This window comes from Arachis hypogaea, chromosome 12 (genome assembly GCF_003086295.3).
Source record: "Arachis hypogaea cultivar Tifrunner chromosome 12, arahy.Tifrunner.gnm2.J5K5, whole genome shotgun sequence".
In the NCBI taxonomy this organism is placed as follows: Eukaryota; Viridiplantae; Streptophyta; class Magnoliopsida; order Fabales; family Fabaceae; genus Arachis; species Arachis hypogaea.
Window position 1 is genome coordinate 100,960,936 of NC_092047.1, and position 26,685 is coordinate 100,987,620.

The window sequence follows — 26,685 nt, forward strand, 5'->3', positions numbered from 1 at the left end:
TTTTCACAAAAAATTTTTCCGGACACTTCCAAACCTCACTTGTAAATAAACAAGATAGTTTATTTCAGCGACTCTACAGCCAAGGACGGACTTAGAGGGGGCAAATATATAGTGGCCTCGCCCCCCAAATTTTTAGAAACTATATTTATATATGAGATATGTATTTAAAAAATAAAAAATATTATATAATTTAATATTTTTATATGTATTATTTTTTATTATGTGATATATTTATGTTTTAATTATTTAATTCACTAATATTTTTTATTTAACTAATTTAATATCATACCCTCAAGTCTTTGTAACTTTTAAATTAATTTTTATATAATAATCTCTATATTTATTTAAAAAAATCATTTATTTATTTATATTAACATATTTAAAATTTATATTATTATATTAATAATAATTTACGTAGTTATATTTTGGTAATCACATTATGTAATTTAGATATTCTTTTTTATAAAAAATACTTATTTTATTCTAAATTTACGTTGTTGAAAGAAAAACTTTTATAAAAATATCTTATATCTTATATTTTATAAAGGTATTGTGTCTTTCAAATAATTAATAATTTATCATTTATTTTCAAATTTTTAAAATTTTTTAAAAGAATTAATTTTAATTAATAAGATGTGATAATTTTTACCTAAACACGCTATAAATTATTGGTATTTTATAATTTTATAATGTACTATTGATGTTGTTATATTTCTTTTATGTAACTATCATATTAAAAATAAAATTGTGAAAAAAATTTATAATTATAATTATATATATATATATTGATAAATCTTTTAAAAAACTAACTCTAATAATTATATGTTAATTATTTTTATAAAATAAAAAAATTTATCTAAAATTCGACCCCTCCATATTAAACTTTTTGGATCCGTCCATGTCTATAACAGAAAAAAATTTCATTGCAAACATTTTTCGAGGTCTATAGGCCACTTCTGTGCCTGAGATTTTTTACTATTAAAAATACGGTTATCCCTATCACAAATTAATAAATTATAAAAAATTTATCTTTCAATAATATTTTGATGTTTAACATAATAATAAATTTCTAAATATAATCAAAAATTTTATTATATTAATTCTGTAATTAAATAATATATATAATAATAATAACAAATTATTTAATACATAATAGAATAGATTATGATCATATTATTTATTTTATTAGATTAAATATTGGATATATTATTATCTCAATAATTATATTAAAAAAAATTATGAAGTAAAAAAATAATTAGAAATAAAAAATAAATAAAAGGGAATAAAAATATATTTATTGAACATGAAAAGAGAAAAAAATTACCTACAAATGACTTTTTTATTTTGAATGTCAATGTTTCAAAAATTATTTACCAAATTGATACCTTTTTAAAATATATTATCAGTTGCCACTCTTTTAAATAAGGGACTTGAAGGATGAAAAATAACTTGACTACCACTAAGTCAAGCTGTTTTTTGTTATATATTACATTTTCTTTAAAATATATTACAAAATCATATATTACATTTTTTAATTAATGTATATAATTTAAAACATTCAATTAAATATTATTCTTATATTTACTTAATTTTTTATTTTATATTCAGTCTTTCTAATTTTATACAATTAAAAAATAATTAATTTAAAAAAGAGTGAATATAAAATAAAAAAAAATTAAATAAATATAAAAATAATATTTAATTAAAAATATTTTAAATTATGTATATTAATTAAAAAATAATATATATATATATATATATATATATATATATATATATATAATAAGAAGCAACTTGACCTAGTGATAGCTAAGTTATTTTTTATTTTTCAAGGGTCATATTTAAATTTCACCTGATACAGTATTTTTAGATAGATGCAAACCTACGCGTTAATGTTATGAGGGTTCGATGAATCTTCTAGTCACCTACCGACGAAAAGATAATTGTAATATTCCAGTAAAAAAAAATCTCTAAGACCGCTTTAAAATTAAGACTTATCTAATGTAAACAAATATTGTTAAAGAAAAGTATTTTTTATAGACTAAAATCAGTGAATATATATTTTGTATAAAGTTAACTTGTTTTTAATATGTATTTTATATTTTAATGTGTATTTTGTTTTGAGATTTTAATAGTTAATTTTAATGTATATATCTATATTGTGAAAATTACCTGAAACAGGTGGATTTGAATTTTGAACCTGAACCAAATTTTTTTTTACGTAGCGTCTGACGTCATTTAGTGTTAAAGTGTTATGGTCTGAGTTTCTCATGAAAAGGTGAGAGGAGATACTTACAAGGGGTTTTAATGCTTAAATTAGCAAGAGTTTTAGACAAATTTTTAGTAAATTAGAATTTAAAAAAGAAGCCTGCTACACATACAAGTCTTTTTAGCTTACAAGTCTTACAAGTTGGCATAAGTCCAACAAAAAATACGCATTACACTCTCACATTCAAGAGTAAATAAACGCATGTTATTCAACCACTTCCTGTTTCCAAAACGCGCTACTCACCATGCATTATAAAATGACTTCTTTTTCTTCCTCTATGAAAACGAGTTTCTTGCCAATTTTGAAAGTAATGGAACTTTAGAAATACACTCAAACGATTACAGAAATACACTCAAACGATTACAGAAATACACCCAAATGGTTACAGAAATTCACCCAAACGATTATAGAAATACACTCAAAGGATTACAAAAACTACACCCAAAGGATTTAAGAAATACACCCAAAATTCGTTGAAGTACACCTTATGCATAATTCAGAACTCTTTCTCTTTCTCCTCCTCATCTTCTGCTGCTTCTTCTTTTTCAAAAACGATTTCAGAGCTTGATGTCAAAAAACAATGGAAATCAAGAATAACGAAGAAAAAAAATAGAGAGAAAAGCACGTAAATGAAGAAGGAGAAAGAGAAGGCAAGAAACGAAAGAAAAGAAAAGAAGAAGAAGAAGAGGAAGTAGAGGAAGAAGAACGTGCAGCAAGAAGAAGAAGAAGGTGCAGTGAAGACGTGCAGTAACGGTTGAAGAAGGAGAAAGAGAAGGCAAGAAACAAAAGAAAAGAAGAAGAAGAAGAGGAAGAGGAAGAAGAACGTGCAGTAAGAAGAAGAAGAAGGTGCAGTGAAAATGTGCAGTAATGGTTGAAGAAGGAGAAAGAGAAGGCAAGAAACGAAAGAAAAGAAGAAGAAGAAGAGGAGGAAGAGGAAGAGGAAGAAGAACGTGCGCAAGAAAAAGAAGAAGGTACACTTGTAAAGACTTGTATAAAAAAATGCTTGTATGTGGAGAATTTCTCTTAAAAAAATATGTGTCAAAATATTTGTAAGTGTAGATATAGAGTCAATAACTATTTTTAAAGTAAATCTATTCTTTTATGATGGATTTGTTACTCTTTTTGTTGAAAAGATTGTTAAAATCTCTTTTATAAATGAGAAGAAGAAATTGTAAGAGTCCATTACTTATTTAGATAAATATGACTAAATTTATGTCGACCTTTATGAAGTTGAATAGGTGTTAGATATAATTAATACCTATAAATTGAGCTTTATTTATTTAAGTTTGGCTAAATATTAGGTCAGAATATTAACACCTAATATACTTGTTAAAAATATAATTAATTGCCATGTTCAAACTTAAAACTCTACAAAAACGTGCGTTATTACATAAAGATTAAATCTGCTATACCTTAATTGTCGTTGATAAATATATATAAATTTTGCTAGATAATTAATAAAAGTAATCAACAAATCAATAAATATTTTTAAATTTCACTTCATATATATTATTAATTAATAATTATAAAAATATAAAATTATTAATTATTAATTACGATTATTTAAAATTGACCGATAAAAAATTATTTATCTATACTTTTTCATAAAATATATATATAGATTAAACGGGATCTTTTACTAGAACCAAACTTCATTATCAACACACCAAAATTACTTGACGTGATTAAACTTTTCACATTTTCTTTTAAAGAAACTACTACATATATAAAAAATAATTTGTGTTTGAATATTCATCTCTCTGACTTTCATTACAGGACAGACTGTTTAATCAAGGATTATCCAACATCAATATAATCACGCGTCTTTGAACACAATAATAATGACTAGCAGCTAGCTATAAAGTAGTCTAGTAGTTAATCCAAATTTTACTACTTGTTTATATGTAATGACTTTTCAAATAAAATCTCAACCTCCTTGGCAATGGTACTCGTACTTCTAATTCATAAATTTGAAACAAGGAAAATTCGCAGCATAATATTATATATTTATTAATTAATAATAAGTAAATTGCCGACCACCCAAACAAGACTAGATGATATTCTGTTTTTTTTTTTTTTTCCGTTAGATAGATTGAAGTTATCCTCCCTCTTTTTTTTCTTTTTAAAATTAAAACACTTGTTACAATTAGATGTCGATCATTTTAAATTTTTATATATTCATAACTCAATACATTAATCAATTTAAGTTAGTCGAGTGATTAACTCACTCACTCGCTACTTAAATAAATATCAAAAGTTTAAATATCATTTTATACATACAAAAAATTATTAGCTAGTAATAGACTCTTAATTAACGTGTCGAACTAGGAGCTAATATAAAAAAAAACAACTCAATACATTAAATAGAATATATGATATTTGATATTTGGGTATTTAATAAAATGTCACACTAATTTCATGTATAAATAGGATATTAATTACTTCTCTTATACGGAGATCAATCAATAAAATTACTTATTTTTAGAGGAACATACTATAAATTTTTTTAAAAATGAAGGGTCATTTTATGAGTCACATAGTTAGTACATAAATAATTCAACATTTAGATGTTGGTCAAAATAAATTAATAACAGCTATAAGGTTCATTTTCTTCCTCTTGCATGTGGCTATATATTTTGAATATGATTAATAACTTTGTCGTCAAAGGTTTAGCTTGCAACAATTTTCATCCTCTTATAATTAATTTCCAAATCCGGACCAAAATTCAGCTGCTTTTAATAATCAAACAAACCAACCTACTAAAGCGTGCTAAAATTGGAAATGTCAAAGCTATGGGATTCACTATATAAATACGTATAATTGCTTCATTAATTGTTCCATTGATAATAATTAGTACATTCAACTATATCTACAAGCATCAAATATATCGACGTTATGACGCGTTTTGTGTTTTATCTTGCATGGGCTTTTGCAACAATTATGCTAGTAGCTTCTTCATTATTGGCTTCTGCTGCTGTTGTGGAACACACTTGGGATGTATGAATTATTATTGTTGGGCCTTTTCATTATTATGTCATTGTTGTGTTTCTCTCTTTAGAAAATATCGATAATATTAGAAAAAAAACAATTAAAATTTATTTTATTTAATATTTATTAATTATTATAACAATTAATAAATATTAAATAAAATAAATTTCGATTATTTTTAGTTAATATTTTTTAATTACTAAATATTTTTAAAAAATATATATAATCATATGTTACGCTTAATTTTTCATGGGACGTAATGTGTGATATTTTATTATTTATTTTTTTTAATTTTTTTTGTCATGTGTATCCAAATTTTAAACATATTAGAAGGCATATGATAAAAATTCCAAAATTTTGTTGTAAAAATTTAGGTTAAAAACTAAAAATTCAACTTTATTAACCTTGTCAACCGTAGTTCATACGGCTACCATATATCAACCACTTTATTTCTCCCTCCACCACCGTCAACCTCAACCGCCACCATCAACCACCCTCTCCCTCAATTCATTCTACCTAGATTCCTTGAATTTTCCCTCCAAAGTCACAAAGTTTAACTAACTATATTATCGTTTAATTAAATGTATCATGAAATCATTTGTTAGCGTGAGTTTTTTATTTGTATGGCTTTACTTTCTTTTTGTTTTGCTTTATCTGAAATTCTTTCATTTTTAATTGGATAAACAAAAGAGATGGAACTTTTGACTTTTTAGTGGTTATATATCAAATATATAAATGATTTTTAAAAATATTATTTATGTATAAATATATATAATTTAATTTATTTTCAATATATATTTTAATTTATATTTTAATATATATTCTACACAAGTAATTTTTTTTGGTTGATTTTAATATACACATTAAATGATTATATATATGACAAAATGAATAATTAAAGATTACATATAAAATTATTATTATGAGCGAGATATCATCAGAATCCAATCCCCTCTCTCTGTTGAAAGTAATTAATAAATAATTAGAGTTTGCATAATATACTAATATGATAATGTTAAAGAGATAATATTTAAAATTATTTTATATAATATAACATTTATAATTTTATACACATAATATTTATAATAATTATATATTTATCATATTTAAAGTTGTACAATTATTCTAATAATAATTAATAAATATTAAATAAAATAATTTTAAATTATTTAAATTGATTTTTTATTATCTCCTAAACATTATTGATACTAATAATAGTTGAAATCATTAATGAATTTCTACTTTGGTTGATGCAGGTTGAGAACTTCAGTGTGGAGCGTTTGTGTAATCAGCATGTAATAACTGGAGTCAACGGAACCTTACCAGGGCCAGGAATTGAGGCTCAAGAGGGTGACACTGTTATTATTCATGTTAATAACAAATCACCCTATAATGTTACTATTCATTGGTATCTACTACTTAATTACCCTTGCTACCTTTCCTCCTAAGATTTGACCAATAAATTCTTGGTTCTTCACTTCTTTGGAAGATACCTTTTTCTCTTCTTTCACATTATTAATATGCCTTTTTATCCTTTTTTGTTCTTTTTTTTTCTCCTGTTTTTTTACTTATTCAAACTCAATGTAACTTCAATCAAACAGATGTACAAAAATTGTTACTATTTTAAATCACTCTAAAGTTTCGATTTATATACATAATACACACTTAATTAATTATAGAATGGATTTAATTATTTTCTTCGTCACACTAATATATGACTCTATTTTATATATTTTAATATTATTTTTGTCCTCACTATCTTAAGATTAATAGTTTCCTTTCAATTAATATATTAATCATCACATGTGTATACAAAAATATCAATCATTAATCATTTAGTATAGAATAAATATTAAAATATATAAAATAACACATATCAACTAATTTTTTATATATGTATAATATTTTAAATAATTATCTAAATTAATCTTTAAAATTTTTAAAATTAAACACTTTAATCCCTCAATTTCAGAATACATAAAATAGTCCTCAATTTTATGAAAATATCTTTTTTTCTTTACTTATTTGTATACCGTTGCTACCTCTCCTAAGCTTTTTTTTTTTTTTCTCTTTTTTACTTATTCAAACTCAATGTAACTTCAATGAAATAGATGGGCAAAAATTATTATTACTTTGAATCAAATCTACAATTTATATACTTATTTATATAGTGAACTTGCTTGTAGTTTTCAAAATAATAAAAAAATAAAAGAATACAATTATATATTCTGATCTGCCATACATATTTAATACATTTAATTAACAAGCAATCACATTAAGTATACATACAAAAATCATCAGTTATCAATATAAAATATATATTAAAATATAAAATATATATTAAAAATAAATTAATTAATACATATATTTATACATAAATATAAGATGATTGATTTTTTGATATACACATAGTATTTTTGTTTAACTAATTAAAAAATAATTTATTTTCTTCACACTAATGTGACTATATTTTATATTTTTAATATTATTACTTTTTTTTCATTATCTTAATCTTTTGTACTAATCCTTGTCTTTCAATAAATATGTTAATCATGTTACATATATATAAAAAATAACCACTATATAAGTCTCCCTCGTATAAAATATATATTAAATATACGAAATAATACATAAATGTATATATATAAATACATAATTCAGATTTTTTTGTGTGTGCAACAACATTTTTGTAAACATATAATAGAATATGTAACTCTAAATTCGGGTATATTTATTAATTCGGTTTTGTTAGGTAGACAATAATTTTTTTTAAATAATGTGAACAATAAGCTTTATAATTGATCCAATAAAATAAAAAAAATTCAATTCTAAATTACCTCCTAAATCATAATATTAGAATAACCATCCGCACACCTAATGAATTGAACATTCAGTCATTATTAATTGTATATAAGTAAATCGAATAGAAAAAATAACTATCCAATTAAGAATAATCAACATATATAATTATCTATATACCTATAAAATTGAATATTCGACATTTCTATTGTTTACATTGTTTAGTATTCTCATTGTTTTTCTATACTTTTCCTTATTATATAATGAGCGCAGGCATGGAATATTTCAACTTGCGAGCCAATGGTCAGATGGTCCAGAATACGTAACTCAATGTCCAATAGGTCCTGGTGGTAGTTACACATATAATTTCACAATAACAGGACAAGAAGGAACACTTTGGTGGCATGCGCACTCCTCTTTCCTACGTGCCAATATCTATGGATCCCTTATCATTAGGCCTTCAAAAGGCAGATCATATCCATTCTCTCAAGTTCACCAAGAAGTACCCATATTGCTCGGTAATTTTATCTTTTCCTCATTCCTTACTTTTGCCAATTTTTTTTTTTTTTGCTTTATATATTCTATTTGTAAGTGCAAAGTTTGGATTTATTTGATAATAGGTGAATACTTCATTAGGTTCTTGTACTTTTTTGAATCATGTACTTTAAGGTTGATTTTCCTTTGGTCTGAGTTTAAGGTTGAATTTTATTAGCTAAAAGTCTTGTAAGTTGTGTATGTTGTGGGCTACTGTATGTATTTTGTCTTGCTTCTCAATTCCTCCTTAGTGTCCGAGGATTGAATTTTCTGCATTATTACTATTAAAGAAAAATGTGAAACATGAGCTATTATAAAGCACCACATGAAATAATGCATGCACTTAATTTCAAATTTTTTGTTTTTTATACATGTATAATATAATATAAAGAATTTTGTAAATAAACTATAATAACATCATGATATTTATTGATAATAAAATATAACCTATTTCTTAATGAATTTAATATTTTTTAATTATATAAGTATTTTCATTTTTTATTAATAATTAATAATACATCATTATACATATTATTTCTAAATTTATCTCAAAAATAAAATTATATACACCAACATATAAATATGTTTAGGTGTCTAAATATATTTAAAAATATTTTTTTTATTAAAATATAATTTAACATAAAAGATACACGCCTCAAAAAGTATTATAGCGTCCAGTTCAAAAGATTGTAATAAATAAAACGTTGTTTTGAAAAACATTTCATGATATTTATTTTTTAATTCTATTTATTTATTTATTGCAGGGGAGTGGTGGAATGATAATGTTGAGGACATTGGAAACAATGCATCAAAAGGAATAGCTCCGAGAAACTCAGATGCTTACACAATTAATGGCTTGCCTGGCGATTTCTATAATTGTTCTCAAAACCGTAAGTCAACTGTTTAAAAACATTGATGAGCTCAGTGACACTCACGTGTATGGAGTTGTTTTTATGTGAAGTTTATAATTAAAAATTATTAGATAAAAATTTAGTCAAATTTATCAAATCATATAACAATGGTGCAATATCAACTTTATATAAAGATAAGTACACGTGAATTTTGACTTTAATTTACAGTAAAAATTTTACATCGAAATGTTTTAATTTTTCAGAGACTTACCGGCTGAACGTGGAGCAAGGAAAAAGGTACTTGTTGCGAATTATCAATGCTGCACTGAATGAACAACACTTCTTCAAGATTGCAAACCACAGTTTCACAGTTGTAGCCATTGATGCTGGGTACACTAGAGAGTATAAAACGGACGTTATAGTATTGGCACCGGGCCAAACCGTTGATGCAATAATCACAACAAACCAAAGAGTGGGTTCTTATTACATGGCATTCAGCCCATACCGTTCCTCAAATGTAAGAAACGATACCGCAATTGCAAGGGGAGTGATTACTTATGAGGGTGCATCTTCAACATCAGCACCTATAATGCCAAACCTGCCAGATGCACATGATACGCCAACAGCACACAAGTTCTACTCTAATCTCACAGGTAAGGATATGGTATTAGCAGCACATTTGAGAGAGTTAGGGTTCAATTTACTTCTTTAAATTTCAAGCATATCTCATTTAAATTTTTAAAACTGTCAATTTAGTTCTTTAAACTACAAGCTACAAGCATATCTCATTTTTAAGTAAGCCAGATATCGCTTTTCTTTAAAAAAAATTAAGGAGATTTTAATAAATTGTCTACTTATATATTTTCGATCCAAACAAAAAAAATTTGTTTTTGCAATAAAATAATCTTCTTAAGAAAGATAAAACAAAAAGAGAAAAATATTTTTTCAAAAGCAAATTCAAACTCACCGTCGGTAGACTAATAACAGTTAGTTAATCAATCGTTAGTTCGTTACTCTTTGCGTGATGTAGACTAGTGCATAATCATGTCTAACATTTTCATTCATAATTTATAGTGAGGTTGTAATATATATAGAATAGAGGAGTGTTAAGGATCAGCAAGTTTTGTTATTTGTAACTATCAATTAGTTATTGGTGTTTTTACTAGTGTGAGATTTCATCAAAAAATGTGGAATTACTCACTTTTTTTTTGCTAACTGAGTGTTAAACAAATTTTAATAAAAGTGCTGACTCGCTAAACTTTTTCTATAGAATATAATCTTTTAAAAGATCATCAAGGTAGCATTTGAAAATACATCCTCGTAATTTTTTTTTCAATTGAGAGTATAAAATATAAATTTTTAACCTTTAATATTTTTTTATATTTTTTTTCACTTATAAAATATATAATAAGAGATTACACTTTATTTTCTCAAGTCAAAAAAAAAAAAAAGAAAAGATTCAATCTCATATTATATTACTGAAATAAAAAATTAAAATTAAAGATTTGTATAAAAGTATACGAACTTATACATATTTTATCCTTCATGGTCTAATTATATATTTATCTCTACATACATACACTATTACAAAATTTAAAAATATTATCTATATACTAAAAATTAATTATTAAATTAATCATTATATATTTATGTATAAATATATATATTATATGTGTTATTAAATTTATTTTTTATGTATATTTTGTATTTCAATATATTCGTCTTATTTGGAGATTGATTTTTAGTATTTAGGCAGTATGATTGTACAAATTTATGTAAAACTTTTTATCATGCGTAAGTATTATACCCGTCCCTCTTAATAATTTTGTATATGAATGGTTCTCAGGGTTGGCTGATGGTCCTCATTGGATTCCAGTTCCACGTAAGGTGGATGAAAACATGTTCATCGCATTTGGAATTGCCCTAACCGTATGCAACCTTCCAGGACCAAGTGCATGTTTAAATGCCTTTGGGGTAAACTCACCATTCTCTGCAAGCATGAACAATGAGTCATTTGTGTTGCCTACAGGTAGAGGCTTCTCTATGTTGGAGGCATTCTACCGCAATGTTAGTGGGGTCTACACTAAAGATTTCCCAAGTCAACCTCCACTTGTGTTTAACTATACTGACCCTTCTTTAGAAACCAACACTAGCAATCCCTTGATCTTTGCACCTAAATCAACAAAGGCAAAGACATTGAAGTTCAATTCAACTGTGCAAATTGTGCTTCAAAATACAGCTATACTTGGCACCGAGAACCATCCTATTCATGTTCATGGATTTAATTTCTATGTTTTGGCTCAAGGGTTTGGGAATTATAATGCTACCATAGCCGAACCACAGTTTAATTGTGTTGATCCACAAGTGCGTAACACAATTTCTGTACCTGTCGGAGGATGGGCTGTCATCAGATTCCAAGCAAATAATCCAGGTTGGTGTTCTTTGTTTAATAGATTAAATGCAATCATTTTCACTATATTGGTTGAGATTGAGTTTTGATTACATGATTAAATCAATTATTTTCACTATTTAGGAATTTGGCTTGTGCATTGCCATTTGGAAACTCATCTACCATGGGGGCTAGCCATGAGTTTTGAGGTTGAGAATGGACCTACCCCTTCAACAAGATTGCCTCCACCACCAGCTAATCTTCCTAAGTGCTAAGTTCATCAATCAATCACCACAATCATATTCAAACCTCATTAAATTTGACGGTTACAAAAATAAGGATTTATTAATATTTATCCAAATTAAATGTGTATTATATTTAAAATAAGTTTCTAGTATAAACTATATTTGTTAAGGAGATATTATATGGACAGATATTAATATTATTTAATTTTTTTTATTATGTTATATAGAAATTCATTAAAATTTAGAAGCATTTATAAGAAACTACTTTAAAATCTTAGTTTCTTATAAAAACCTTTGATGTAACTTTTATAATTATTAAAATAAAGGAAGAATAAAATGAGATGAAAGATCAAAACACCCTGTTAGAAGGATGGATGACATGTGACAAATATTAAAAGAAGACCTAAAAAGATTATACATGAGATATTCAAAGAAAATTTACATGTCAACAGTCTCACTGCACATATGATATATAATAGGGTGCAATGACGTTGTTTAATCCATGTAGTCGACTGCACATATGATATATAATGGGGTGCAATGACGTTGTTTGATCCATGTAGTCGACCCTAACTAGTGGAAAAAGACTCTGTTGTTGATGTCATTGTTTGTTGTTGAAGGAAGAATAAAATAAATGACACATTGTCACATTGTCAACTAGGAAAAGAAGAATACATCAAAAGGTTCACAATTGTTGTTTACTTGTTACAAGTAGGTTAAATATCAAAAACAAATTATAACATCTGAATATCAACAAAGCAAAAATGGCATTTGAAATTGCCTCTCATTTTCTTTCTTTCCTTTCCTTGTCTCCTCATCCATCATCAAGCAGTTCCTCATAGCAAAAGATCATAATGGTTCTTACCACTGTACAATAGCCTCACAGGTTTCTTGGGATTCCTGTTTCTAGCACCCTTTATGAACTCACTTCCATACTCCGCAATGGGAATGAAACCAGATCCCCAACCACTCCCTCTATGCTGCAAATAATTTACAAACCAGACAAAAACCGTTTTTTTATTTTTTAAGGTGTTTGCCAAATTTCTAGTCGTAAAAGTAAAAGTACTAGAAAAATTAAAAAAAAAAATCTTTTTTGAGAAGCTACAATTTACATCTTTTTAAAAAGATTTTTTTAAAAAAAATATATTTTTCACATAATAAATAAACAAAAAAATACTTTTATATTATTATACTCAAACATAATTGATAGATAAAAAGATATTTTTGCATGAGATATCCAAACAAAATTGTATTTTTCTAAAAGATCTTTAAAAAAAAGATAACTCAAAAAAAAAATCTTGTTTAAAAGGTCATCGAAATAAGCCCTAAATCACCATTTTGATGCTTGGAAGATTAGTAGTCCCACAAAGATTCATAATTATCTCATGGTATCCGAAAAAAATTGGTTTCCTTGAAAAATACATCCAATGTGAGGATAATGTTGACAGCAAACTAATATTTATCTTTCAAGAGTTGAAATAGTGGTTTACTCATTATAATAAAAACAAAATAATTGCTAAATTACTCGGTCCTTAAAGTTTTACCAAATTTTCAATTATATCCTTATAGTTTAAAACTTTGTAATTAAGGCTTCATATTAGATAAAAATTTTCCAGGATATCCTTGCTAACATTATTTATTAAAAAGTATGAAATATTTTTTGAATATTATTTGTGTTTAATGTAGGATGAAGTGTGGAATATTCTAGAAATAAATATTCTGAAATTATTCTGGTTTTTTGAAAGATAACAACTAGTAATACCTAACAAAAAAAAATCTAGTATAAGGACCCAATTACAAACTTTCAAATTGTAAAGGACTAATTGAAAAGTTGATGAAAGTATTAATAGAGTAATTAAACCTAATATAAACTACAAGAATCATACTAAACTGGCCACAAGGCAGTTCACAAATGCACTAAATATCCAAGTACTATCTACATTTGTTCTCCTCCCCCAAAATACAGGAATTATTACCTATTTATACCAAATCTTTTCATAAAAAAATTAGAGCAACAACGAAATAATCACCCATTGTATAGACATGCTTTCCATACACAAGTCATAATATTTAATAAAGCAAGTACATTAGATAATATCAACCTAGTAAGAATTAGGCATACCTCATGCTCTGGTATGTAAACAATAATTGGCTGCTTACATAACTTTGACAGTACCTGCCAGAATATGGCCATTGCTCAGTGTCTGATTATTTGTTCAAGGGATTTGTGGATCAATTAGGAAACAAGGATTAAAACATTGACAAACGAGTAATGACATAATATCCTAAGAATATTTCTAAACATCCACTTAAATACTTAATGAGGTAGAAAGCAGATACTTCCAGTGTCTTGGTATGTTGTCAAAAGGTATCAATTCTTCTTTCATTTAGAAGTTAGGAGAATCTTTAAGAGGATCTCTTAGGAGGACAATTCAATTCTTCTTGATAGTGTAGGACCAACTCTTGTTTAGAAGGCCTAACGGGAGTTTCTATCAAAAGTTATGACTAAATAAGTAAATAATGCCACTTTCTGTATTGATCAAATATCAAAATACCAAGATATGATATTAAATCATTTAACTAGGTAGATTATGATATAATTTACTTATAGTTTGACAAATAAAATTTCTTTTACAGAGGTTCCAGTCCTTGATCAAACCCCAAGCTCTACATATGATAGCATCGTGAAACGAGTCAAATTATTTAATTGATCTAATGCCTATCCGTCTATGACAGAATGATGCCAAAACAATGCATTCAATTTCAATATTCTAAGGTTTGTCTAAGAAGAACATATGTAAGACTTATATAAACTTCGATTATAAATGTATTGAAATCTTAAAATATAGAAGAGGTAGAAAAAGCAAAGCTTACAGTACTTAAGAAATATGCATATAGAAACACTAACCAGCAGCTCCGACTCTCCTCCCCAAAAATCAGATCGCGCAATTCGTTGGCAGTAACTGCAGAATAGCACATTTAATCATGCCACTGTATACAAATTACACAATATACTTCAAAATCTCCGATCTCTTGAGATTTCCAAAACATACCGTGGTAGAGACTCATCAACTGTGATGGCAATGAGAGCTTCTTCATATAATTTACGTTCTCCATTATTATCACATATAACTTCTTTCACAGCCATTCTTAGTTCATCTGCGCTATCATGGGCAAGGCAAAAGATTCAAAAGAAGAGCAAAGGAGGAAAAAAAAATAGGAGTCATAAGACAAGATGCGAAAGAAACTTGGAAAAAAGTAGTTAAATTTGAAAGCAGAACCAGCCATAATTATTATCACCATGCTTTGTGTTACATAAAGAACATCCTGTAAGTGAAAGCAAAAAAAAAAAAAAAAAAAGGGCAATATCTTTTCCCATTGGCATGTCTGTTGTCAGTATATCAGCATACCTGCATCTTCTCTCTCTTTGCGTTGGTTAAGAGAGACTCCCTTATTGTAAGCCATTCCTTTGACCTAATTTTGTTGAAAAACCAATATCAAATTAGCCATGTTTAAAGCTCAAATACAGATTGGAAACAACTTATATAAATTAGTAAAAATAAAGGTTTTTTTCCACAAAGCACAATCAATCATGAATCATCCTCTTGTTTGTGATGTTCCATACCCACCAGGCAAAACTTTTCTTGACCAATGTCTGCAAGGAAGTACCATGCAAAGAACCTCCCAACTCTCAAATCTTAAGGCTAGTTATATCATTCTGCGCTATGCCAGACAGACTAAACTGATAGTTCATAGAGGAATTATTCACTAGAGTCAGTGCTTGAAAATAGCAGTGCAGTGGAAACAACATGGTTAAAATTAAATACGGCAGAAGCTAGAAAGATCATGAAAAAATGGATTACATTCCAGTCAGGTACTTTCAACAGAAGACAAGAGTCCATCACCAACAACTCCAAACTTAATTTTAATATGCCCAGGAAATACTATCTAATAACTTTATGAATCTCATCCTCCCCTCGGTTCTTCAAATATTCCTAATTGCTAGAGCAGGCAGCATTTAGAATCTTGTACTTTTCTCAGGCTGATTTCAAATGGTGGAGGTCATCTACTCAGCATCACATTTGAAATCCACTAATCCAAATACCATTAACTTTTCAGTTTTCAACAAGAGTTATTTTGTTTCCTATACATGCAAGGATTAGAAGAAAACTCGATTCACAAGGATGGGACTTGATGAGCTGTTTCAAGTCTATATACTAGGCAGTTCAGTAAGAATTATGTAACAAATATTATAGCATACGGGTCTTTAAAAAATTTCAAAGGTTAAAAATAAAAACACTTCAAAAATCGAGGAGTAACAAATCAAATCAGCATGTGAATTCTGCAAAGGAGAAACCAGAGAAGTGATTAAAACAAATGGCAAAGAAGACAGTACCAGTGCACGAAACATACACCTTCCATCCCCTGTGACCTTCTGAACCGAAAACTGCTCTAGCTTCTTCATAGCTGGAGACTGTCCACCACTGACATATCCAGGTGACAAGCAAACGAATCGAAATTCAAACCATGAAGGAAAAATTTTCAAAACTTCTCATCCACTTTTGAAAAACTTACGAACTCTCCAAAATCAAATAAAAAAGGACAAAACAAGTCAACCACAGTGCACATATATAGTTCCTCAATATTTTAGATTCTTCAAACATCTTAGGTTATCTCACCCTTCTATAATTAAAAATTTGAAATCCCACATCAAATCCCCTAAACACACACAAAATAAGACTAGAATCATTATTATTTTGGTTTGACTGAAAAACAGTATACAAATTCATAATTTCCTATGTCATTAGGCATATCCACATTCTACTAATAGATTTCTATACATAGCTCCTTTTTATTCTTTTTCCTTTTTTTTTTTTAATGTTTAAAGCTCAAGAACTTGAACTACTGGTTGGAAAATTCAAGTGCCCATGAGTTTGAGGCAAATAGATGTACATACTCATATTTTGAACAATAAAATAAAATAAAACAAAACCATGGAGTGACCAGAAAGAAAGAAAGAAAAAGCGAGGGAAATGATGACTCACAGTGATGAGGAAATTCTAGCGAAAAAAAGAGTGCTAGTGCTACAATTTCCGATTCCAAATAAGCTTGTGATGTTACTGGATTTAGGAGCAGCAGCAGCAGCAAGTGAAGGAAGTGGCGAAGATACAAGCTCAAATTTTGCTGTACCATTTCTCAGCTGCTCCAAAATATCCTCTGCAAGAGAGAGAGAACAATTGGAATAACAATAAGAAGAGTTAAAACGAGTGTTCATAGTGCGGTGTAGGATCTGTTTGTTTACTAAGTAAATCGCAGAAACAAAAAGAGAGAATATTAAATATAGAAAGAGAGGGGGACGCGAGGAAGAGGTGTATGGTTACGATTGCAGAGCTTGTTCGCCATGGAATGAGAATTGAAACGCGAGTACTTCAATACTTCAGTAAGTTGAGAGGAGGAGATAAGAGGAGGAAGAAGAAGTATAGAAATTGGGGGGAACGGACTAGAAAGAAGGAACTAGGAAGGCATGACTCCCTTCAAGTTTAAGGGTGGCTAAATCCTCCACAGTGATCCTTTAATTACTTTTTGTTGTAAAATAAATAAATAAATAAGAAATATGTAAATATAAGATAAAAAAATATAAATATAGAATTCTAGTAGTAATATTTTCCATAATTACTATCTTAATATAATTGAGATGATTATTATATTTACTAATATATTATAAACTTAAGGCCTTGGATAGATAGAGAAAAGAGAGAATTATAATGTATGGAGGAAGGAAAGAATATTTTATTATTGCTATGTGTTTTTTTAGATTGATACTTCTTCTATTTCTACACACAAATTGTCATCACTTTTCAACCTTCATTAAATTTGAAGTGATTCTTATCACAACACTCTCCTTGGATGTCCATTTAGAATTATGCATCGTTAAAACCTTACTAAAAAAACCCAATAAGAAAAAACTTTAGTGAAAGCGCAAAAGAGTACAATATCCTTTGTGACGGGGACTGCCTCATTAAAAATCTTGTCAAGAAAAACCCAATGGGAAAAAAACCTGACCAAGGAAAAAAGAGTACAGTCTCCCCCTCTTGTCAACATCATTTAATGTCTCAAAATCGACGCATCCCAATCTCATGTACCAATCTTTTAAAGAAGGATTTTGGGAGTGACTTTATAAATAAATTTGCCAGATTGTCACTTGAACGGATCTGTTGGACATCAATTGTCCCTTGATTTTAAAGATCATGAGTGAAGAAGAATTTGGGAGAAATATGCTTTGTTCTATCACCTTTAATGTATCCACCCTTAAGTTGAGCAATGCATGCTGTATTATCTTCAAATAGGACAGTTGAAGCTATCTTATGATCAATTAGTCCACATGATAACAAGATATATTGGATCAAACTCTTGAGCCAAAAACACTCGCGACTTACTTGTACCACCATATGTGAACAGGTATCCTGTTTGAAATTTCCCTTTGTGTGGATTAGACAAGTATCCAACATCTGCATAGCCAACTAGTTGTGACTTGGATCCATATGGATAAAACAATCCCATGTCAACTGTTCCATGAAGATATCGAAAGATTTGTTTGATTCCACTCCAATGTCTTCTAGTTGGAGAGTAACTATATCTTGCTAGTAAATTCACAACAAATGATATATCAGGTCATGTATTATTAGCAAGATACATTAGCGGTCCAATGGCACTAAGATATGGTACTTCAGGGCCAAGGATATTTTCATTTTCTCTTTAGGACGGAATTGATCCTTTTCCACATCCAAAGACCTTACGATCATTGGGGTACTTAATGGATGTGACTTATCCATATAAAATCTCTTCAAGATCTTTTATGTGTATGTTGTTTGATGAATGAAGATCCCACTTTTTGTATGCTCGATCTGGAGGCCGAGACAAAATTTAGTCTTTCCAAGATCTTTCATCTCAAACTCTTCTTTTAGAGTTTTTATAATAGTTGAAATCTCTTAAGGAGTCCCAATGATATTTAAATCATCAACGTACACAGCAATTATAATGAATTCAGATGTAGATTTCTTTATGAAAACACATGGGCAGATATCATCATTTTTAAATCCGTTTTTTGCTAGATACTCAGTAAGACAATTATACCACATTCGTCCAGATTGCTTTAGACCATATAAAGATCTTTGCAATTTAACTAAGTATAATCCATGTGAATATTTATTGGATAGTTTAGATTTCTTTAGTCCTTCAGTGACTTTTATATAGATATCACGATCTAACAAGCCGTATAAGTAGGCTGTTACCACATCCATTAAATGTATATGTAACTTATGATATGCGAATAAACTGACCAAATAACGCAATGTTATTGCATCCACTATAGGGGAATATGTTTCTTCACAATCTATACCGGGTCTTTGTGAAAAACCTTGTGCTACAAGTCGAGCTTTGTAGCGTACAACTTCATTTTTCTCATTTCGTTTTCTCGGAAAATACCCATCGGTATCCAATAGGTTTTACATCTTCTGATGTACAGACTACAGGTCCAAAGACTTCACGTTTTGCAGGTGAGTCTAACTCAGCCTCTATGGCTTCTTCCCATTTTGGCCAATCATTCCTTTGTCGATATTTTTCGACTGATCTTGGCTTAAGATCCTTACTTTCATGCATGATATTTAATGCCACATTATACGCAAATATTTCATTGATAATTGTCTTATTTCAGTCCCATTTCTCTCATGTAAAGACATAATTTATCGAGATCTCGTTGTTTTCACAAATTTCAGGTACCTAAACGTCTTTTGGCGTTAAAATTATATCAGAATTTTGGACAACTGCAGGTGTCTTTACTATGTCTTTTTCAATAGGAATAGCATTGACCTCTTTTCTTTTTCAAGAATTTTGTCTTTAGAACCGACAGGCCTGCCACGCTTCTGGCGTGAATTTGCTTCAGTGGCTATTTGTCCAACTGGGGTATCAATTCCAATCGGAGCATTTTTCGCTGGTATATAAGATTTGATTATCCTCTTTGTATCGAAAAATGCATCAGGGAATTCATTTGCTATTCTTTGCAAATGTATAATCTTTTGAACTTCTTGTTCACATTGCCCTGATCGAGGATCTAAATGCATCAACGATGATGCATTCCAATTAAGTTCCTTTTCAAGAAGCTTATTCTCTCTCCCTAATATTGGAAATTTTGATTCATTAAAATGACAATCAGCAAATCGGACTTTAAATACATCCCCATTTTATAGCTCAAGATACCTTATTATAGAGGGAGAATCATATCCAATATATATCCCCAATTTCTTTGGGGTCCCATTTTAGTGCGAGAAGGTGGTGCAATGGAAACATATATCGCACACCCGAATATTCTTAAATGGGAAACATTTGGCTGCTGGCCAAAAGCTAATTACATAGGAGAGAACTAATGGTAACTTGTTGGCCTCAAACGAATGAGTACTGCGGCATGTAAAATAGCATTCCCCCAAGCTGAGGTTGGGAGATTTATTCTCATAAGTAAGGGTCTAGCAATCAATTGGAGGCGTTTAATAAGTGATTCTGCTAACCTATTTTGTGTGTGAACATGAGTTACTAGATGTTCAACACTTATTCCATTAGCCATACAATAAGCATCAAAGGCTTGGGAAGTAAATTCACCAGCATTATCAAGACGAATTGCTTTGATTGAATTTTCTAGAAATTGTGCTTTTAATCGAATAATTTGAGCCAGTAATCTCGCAAACGCTAGGTTGCGAGAAGACAATAAGCACACATGTGACCATCTCGAAGATACGTCTATTAGGACCATAAAATATCTAAAAGATCCACATGGTGGATGAATAGGTCCACATATATTGCCTTGAATTCTTTCTAGGAATTCAGGGGACTCAAATCCAATCTTTACTGGTGATGGCCTTAAAATTAACTTTCCCTGAGAACATGCAGCACAACAAAATTCACTAGATTTAAGAATCTTCTGGTTCTTTAATGAATGTCCATGGGAGTTTTCAATAATTTTCCGTATCATTGTTGTTCTCGGATGACCCAATCGGTCGTGCCAAATTATGAATTCATTTGGGCTAGTAAACTTCTGGTTTACAATGGCATGTGACTCAATTGCACTAATCTTGGTATAATATAACCCAGATGAGAGTAAGAATAACTTTTCTAATATAACCTTTTTATTTAAATCATGAGTTGTGATACATAAATACTCATGATTTTTCTCATTCATTGTTTCAATATGATATCCATTTCGGCGAATATCTTTAAAACTCAGCAAGTTTCTTAGAGACTTGGTAGACAATAGTGCATTCTTTATTATAAATTTTGTTTCTCTAGGAAACAAAATTATAGCTCTTTCGGAGCCTTCTATTACATTGCACGAGACAATAATAGTATTAACATATTCTTCTTTTGGCACAAGATGGATAAAATATGTATCACTTTTGAGAATGGTGTGCGAACTTGCACTATCCGCAAGGCAAACATCTTCACTATATGTCCTTACCATTCTCTTCAAAGACAAATAATAATAAAATGAGTAGAAATATTTACGCAGTAAAATTATTTCCTTGATTGAAAATATTTTTCTAAAAAATATAGTATATACCAAAAATTTTATTATTATTATCTTAGCATATTCAATAATTTTGAAATTTATAAATATTTTATTAAACATTATTTATATACATCGTACTTGAAATTCAAATGCATAGAAAATAAAACTTAACAAGAAGTTCTTTACATTATTTATTTACATGAATACTTAACAATCTCACATATTAAACTATTCCATCATTGATCAAATGACCAATATTTCCTTTCGGATCCTCAAAGAAATCAGATACATCATAATGAGTGATGGAATTTTCAACATCATTTGAAACAAAATTCGACTCCTTTCTTTTGTCGTCTTTTTTCAAAGATGTTTGATAAAGATCGACTAGGTGCCTTGGGGTACGACAAGTACGTGACCAATGGCCCTTTCCACCACAACGGAAATATTTATCCTCTGCTGATTTATTTTGCCCATTATTTCTTTCTTTATCCCACTTCTGCTGATATCCTTTGTAAACATAATTCTTTTTCCTTCCATAATTTTTTTTGTTACTAAAACCTTGCCATTTACCTCTTCTGGGGTAATGATTTGCCGCATTTGCTTCAGAAAATGGGACGGCGCCAGCTGGGTGCGCTTCATGATTTCTTAAAAGTAATTCATTGTTACGTTCAGCAACAAGAAGGTAAGAAATTAACTCATAATATTTTTTAAATCCTTTTTCTCGATACTGCTGCTGCAGGAGCACATTTGAGGCATGGAAGGTCGATAAAGTTTTCTCTAACATATCATTATCAGATATCTTTTCCCTACATAATTTCATTCGTGAGGTGATTTGAAATATTGCAAAATTATTTTCATTTACGAATTTAAAATTCTGTAGACGCAAGTGCGTCTATTCATATCGGGTTTGAGGAAGTATCACCGTCTTTTGATGATTGTACCTTTCTTCAAGGTCTTTCCACAGATCTGCAGGATCTTTTAATATGAGATATTCATTTTTCAATCCTTCGTCAAGATGACGACGAAGAAAAATCATAGCTTTGGCTTTATCCTTTTGGGATGTATTATTTTCAGCCTTAATGGTATCTCCAAGATCCATTGAATCAAGATGGATTTCAGCATCTAATATCCATGATAAATAATTGTTTCCAGATATATCAAGAGCATTAAATTTAAGATGAGAGAGTTTTGACATAATGAAAATTTGTTACCTGAGTCTTCCTAAAATTTGGTCAGAGTCTCGTGCTGATAACATGTTGTGAAATAAATAAATAAATAAATAAATAAATAAATAAGGAAGATGTAAATATAAGATAGAGAAATATAAATATAGAACTCTAGTAGTAATATTTACCATAATTACTATCTTAATATAATCGAGATGATTATTATATTTACTAATATATTATAAACTTAAGGCCTTCGGATAGATAGAGAAAAGAGAGAATTATAATGTATGGAGGAAGAAAAGAATGTTTTATTACTGCTGTGTATTTTTTTAGATTGATGCTTCCTCTATTTATACACACAAATTGTCATCACTTCTCAACCTTCATTAAATTCATTCTCTCTTGAGAATGGACATCCACGTATGAAGTGATCCTTATCACAACACTTTTTATTATTTTAATTTCTTAAATCCTGATACATACCCTATACCTCTACTAAAGAATCAAATCATAACTAACCACATAATACAGAAGAGTTAACACAGAACTCAGTGACAACTTCAAAATAGTCAAACATTATCTTCTAAACGTTACCACAAAGAACGACACTTAATAACCAACCAAGAATCTCGTACTTATCCACACAACGGGTAAAATAATCATCTATAAAACCAAGCATACAATCTCGGAAAAGTTCAGGTTCTAATTTAAGTCTTATTCCAAGTTATAGTATTCTCTAAAAAGCCTTCTACTGACTTGAGCGTCGGAGTATCTTTTGCAAGTATTCCTGCCGCGGTGTTCCAGCTACGCCGACCTATAGCTCTTCAGGACAAGTAACACATTGCTCGGAAGAGATTGCCATAGCTCGGCGACTCTCACAGGACAAAACATTTGGCGCCCAATGTGGGACTCAATAGACAAAATCCCCACTAAGCCTAACCCTCTTTTTTAGCTTTGTGCTCTCTTCTTTCAAGATTACTCGGTCTCGAAGGATGGCTGACAACAGGATCTAGCAACCCACACAAGCAGAGCTCTTAACTCAGATTGCCGAGCTTCTGGCGGAAGTTCGACAGATAGCTGAATTATCGTCCAATAGCCGAGCTAGGAAACAGGGCGAGGGAGAATCCCGAAGCTCAAACCAGACTGACACGGAATCCCAAAAGTTCACTCCACCAAAAGAGAAAGTGACTATAGACAACCCCTTCTCGGAAGACATCATGAAATTCCAAATGCCAAAAAATTTTGTGCTGCCTGCTGCCCTTGAACCATACAAGGAGTTTGGTGACCCTCGTGTCCATATTAGGAAATTTCAATCTATGATGTTCTTTAATGATGCCTCTGAGCCTATACTTTGCCGAGCTTTTCCTACTTATCTAGACGATTCTGCATTACTTTGGTTTTCTAAGTTGTCTACATGTTTAATCTCCTCTTTTTAAGAACTGGTGAGATCCTTCTTCGATTACTTCACTGCGTCAAGAATATACGTGCATGGGATAGACTATCTAAGCACCATCAAGCAAGGACAGCACGAAGTGTAAGAACCGCAACTAATCAATCGGTTAATTAAGTGATTATATTACCCAAAATAGGGTCCAAGGATTTAGAATGAGAATTTGAGGATTTAAATATGATTTTTGGACTCAGTATGTCTTTCTGAGTCAAAAAATGTGTTTTCTGCTAAAAACCGTGAAAAATCGCAAACCGGCAGTTGAACCGGTCGAAACGGTTCAAGTCTGCCCGATACTGTGCGAGAAAAAGTGAAAACAGTCAAAAACCTTAGAAAAATAGTGGAAGTAAAAAATCGGGCGTTAATTTTAAAGGTTTGGCCCAAAATTGGGTCAAACGGGCTAAAAACGCTAACAGGTTGGACCGGGCCCAAGTTGGGCCCAAGCCCAATATATAAATTGGTTCATTTAATGAACCCATTCAGCAACAACACACTCAAACACCACACTTGCATGCTGAAAAGGGGGAGGAATAAAAACTACCCTATGGTTACTATTCATTACCATCTTCACAAGCTCATATCTTGATTTACAGAGCTCTGATCGCCGCATCGTTTGTGGCTACGCGTTCCTTGTGAAGAACTCTACAAAACCCATCCAAGAAACTGGTGAGGTAACCACAAAATCTCCTCAGTTCTTCTCTACAAAATTTTGAATCGTAGGATTTTTGATTAAGTAGAATTTTGTGATTTTGGATGTTTAGGTACACTTTAACCTTTGGTTAGTGCTCCGAGGGTTATCTGAAATTGGAGGTCGATCTCGGTCAAGATCTTCTATACTAGTCGGTGTCGATGTGTCTGGCTGGTGAGAGGTGGCCGGAGCTGTCGTGTCCGACTTGTTGGCTGGCTGCACTGTTGATCCTTGGTCACCGGAAGGTGGGGGGTACCTGCAAGAGACTCCGATGCTTAAGTTAGCATGGGTATTAACAGGTTTTTTGTAGAATCAGAGTATGAGTTATACCTGGGTGCTCCAGTGTATTTATAGTAGTGTGGGCTGACCTTTCTGATAAGATAAGTTAGTTATCTTATCTTATCTTATCTTATTTTAGGTGAAGTCAGCTTATCTTCAAGGGAACCGCCTTTATCTCTATAGGCTTGGATTGCCTTTGGATTTGGGTCGTGTTCCTCTATTTGGGCCCTTTATTGGGCTTTCCTGTTGATTTGGCCGATCTCTTTAAGAAGAGATCGGATAGTCGGACCTGAAGAGGTCGGTCGCCATGTCGCTAAACATCCCGGGTCGGACAGCTCGACCCAGGGTATGAACAGTGCCCCTGCTTGAGCTCGGTCTTCTGCTTTGAGGTCGAGTTTTTTGACTTCGAACTTTTTATAGCGAAGCCAAACTCGAGCACTTTTGTCGATTCCTTTCTTTGTAGAGCTTTTTGAATGTAGAACGTTTTTCCTCTAAAAACGCGCGCTTTTGTATTAGCGCTTTGTTCTAGGGAACATGCGAGGGTTTAATACCTTCATTAATTGGTATTAATTGCCCCGTTTCTCTTGCTTTGTTTTGAATTTTGCTTCCTCAGAAAAATAGTTTCTCTTCTTCCTTTTTCTTTGTAACTCCTTTGTTCTCTCTATCTCTGTCTTTTCTTGCGTTGCGGTATCTTCCAGCGATCCAGAGATTCCTTCCTTTCTACTTCTTCCGGAGCTTCTCATTTCTCCAGGTTAGTTCCATTTTGCAATTACTTTTCTCTTTCGTTGCTTTGGCTTTGGTTTTGTGGTGAAGTTTTGATTTTGGAGAAAGTTTGGATCTTTCAGTTTTTTTGGGGCCTAATTGTTGTTGTATTGTGTGTTCTGGGAGTTTCTTCGTCTTTCGTATGAACTTTTTTGCCTTTCCTGTTGCTTGATACTTTTAGGGCTTTTGCATGTTATCACCATTTCTGCTTGTGCTTTCGATGATGGTTTTTGTTTGATTCTGAAAAAGGTTGTGTCTTTGATGATTTTCGTGTTTTTACTTCCCTTTTTCAAAACGTTTGTCTACTTGAAATCTTCTTTTCTTGTTTGGGAAATGCCGAGACGTAAGCTGTAGATTTTTCCTGAAACCTTGCTTTGCCACTGCCTCCAAAGGATACCCCAGGACTTTGGTTTGAGTCTTGGGGTTTTCCTTTTCTGTTTGTTCGTTTGTATCATATTAGTCGAGTTGCTTTGCCCCTCCTCCAAGATGTTTTTTAGTAATCCAATCTTCTTTTATTTTTGTAGGATTAGTTGGCCTCATGTCTTCTTGCAATAATGTTGTAGAGATGTCTTCCAAAGTTCCCGAGGGGATGTCTGATTGGCTGGACTCCCTTGTCCTAATGTGTGTCTCTATCGTGGACGCTGAATTTTGTGTAGAGCTGAGGAAACGTCATAGGATTTGTGGTAACAGTGCTCGGGAGAGGGATTAT

General features: G+C 30.3%; 2 protein-coding genes across 2 annotated transcripts; one reads left to right on the forward strand and one right to left on the reverse strand.

Annotated features, from left to right (window-relative positions):
- The first annotated feature begins 5,089 nt into the window (after nt 1-5,089).
- On the forward strand, nt 5,090-12,295 carry LOC112727902 (laccase-7). Its single transcript, XM_025777829.3, has 7 exons — nt 5,090-5,266; nt 6,514-6,665; nt 8,330-8,574; nt 9,355-9,480; nt 9,705-10,094; nt 11,288-11,872; nt 11,975-12,295. Exons 1-7 carry the CDS (start codon nt 5,165-5,167, stop codon nt 12,103-12,105), a joined length of 1,731 nt encoding a protein of 576 aa, XP_025633614.1. The 5' UTR covers nt 5,090-5,164; the 3' UTR covers nt 12,106-12,295.
- Nucleotides 12,296-12,701: 406 nt separating this feature from the next.
- Nucleotides 12,702-17,776, reverse strand: LOC112727903 (OVARIAN TUMOR DOMAIN-containing deubiquitinating enzyme 3). Its single transcript, XM_025777830.3, has 8 exons — nt 17,457-17,776; nt 17,121-17,292; nt 16,472-16,559; nt 15,486-15,549; nt 15,129-15,234; nt 14,984-15,038; nt 14,198-14,251; nt 12,702-13,055 (listed from the first exon to the last, which is right to left on the reverse strand). The coding sequence occupies exons 1-8, from the start codon at nt 17,476-17,478 to the stop codon at nt 12,912-12,914; spliced, it is 705 nt and encodes a 234-aa protein (XP_025633615.1). The 5' UTR covers nt 17,479-17,776; the 3' UTR covers nt 12,702-12,911.
- Between the last annotated feature and the right edge of the window lie 8,909 nt (nt 17,777-26,685).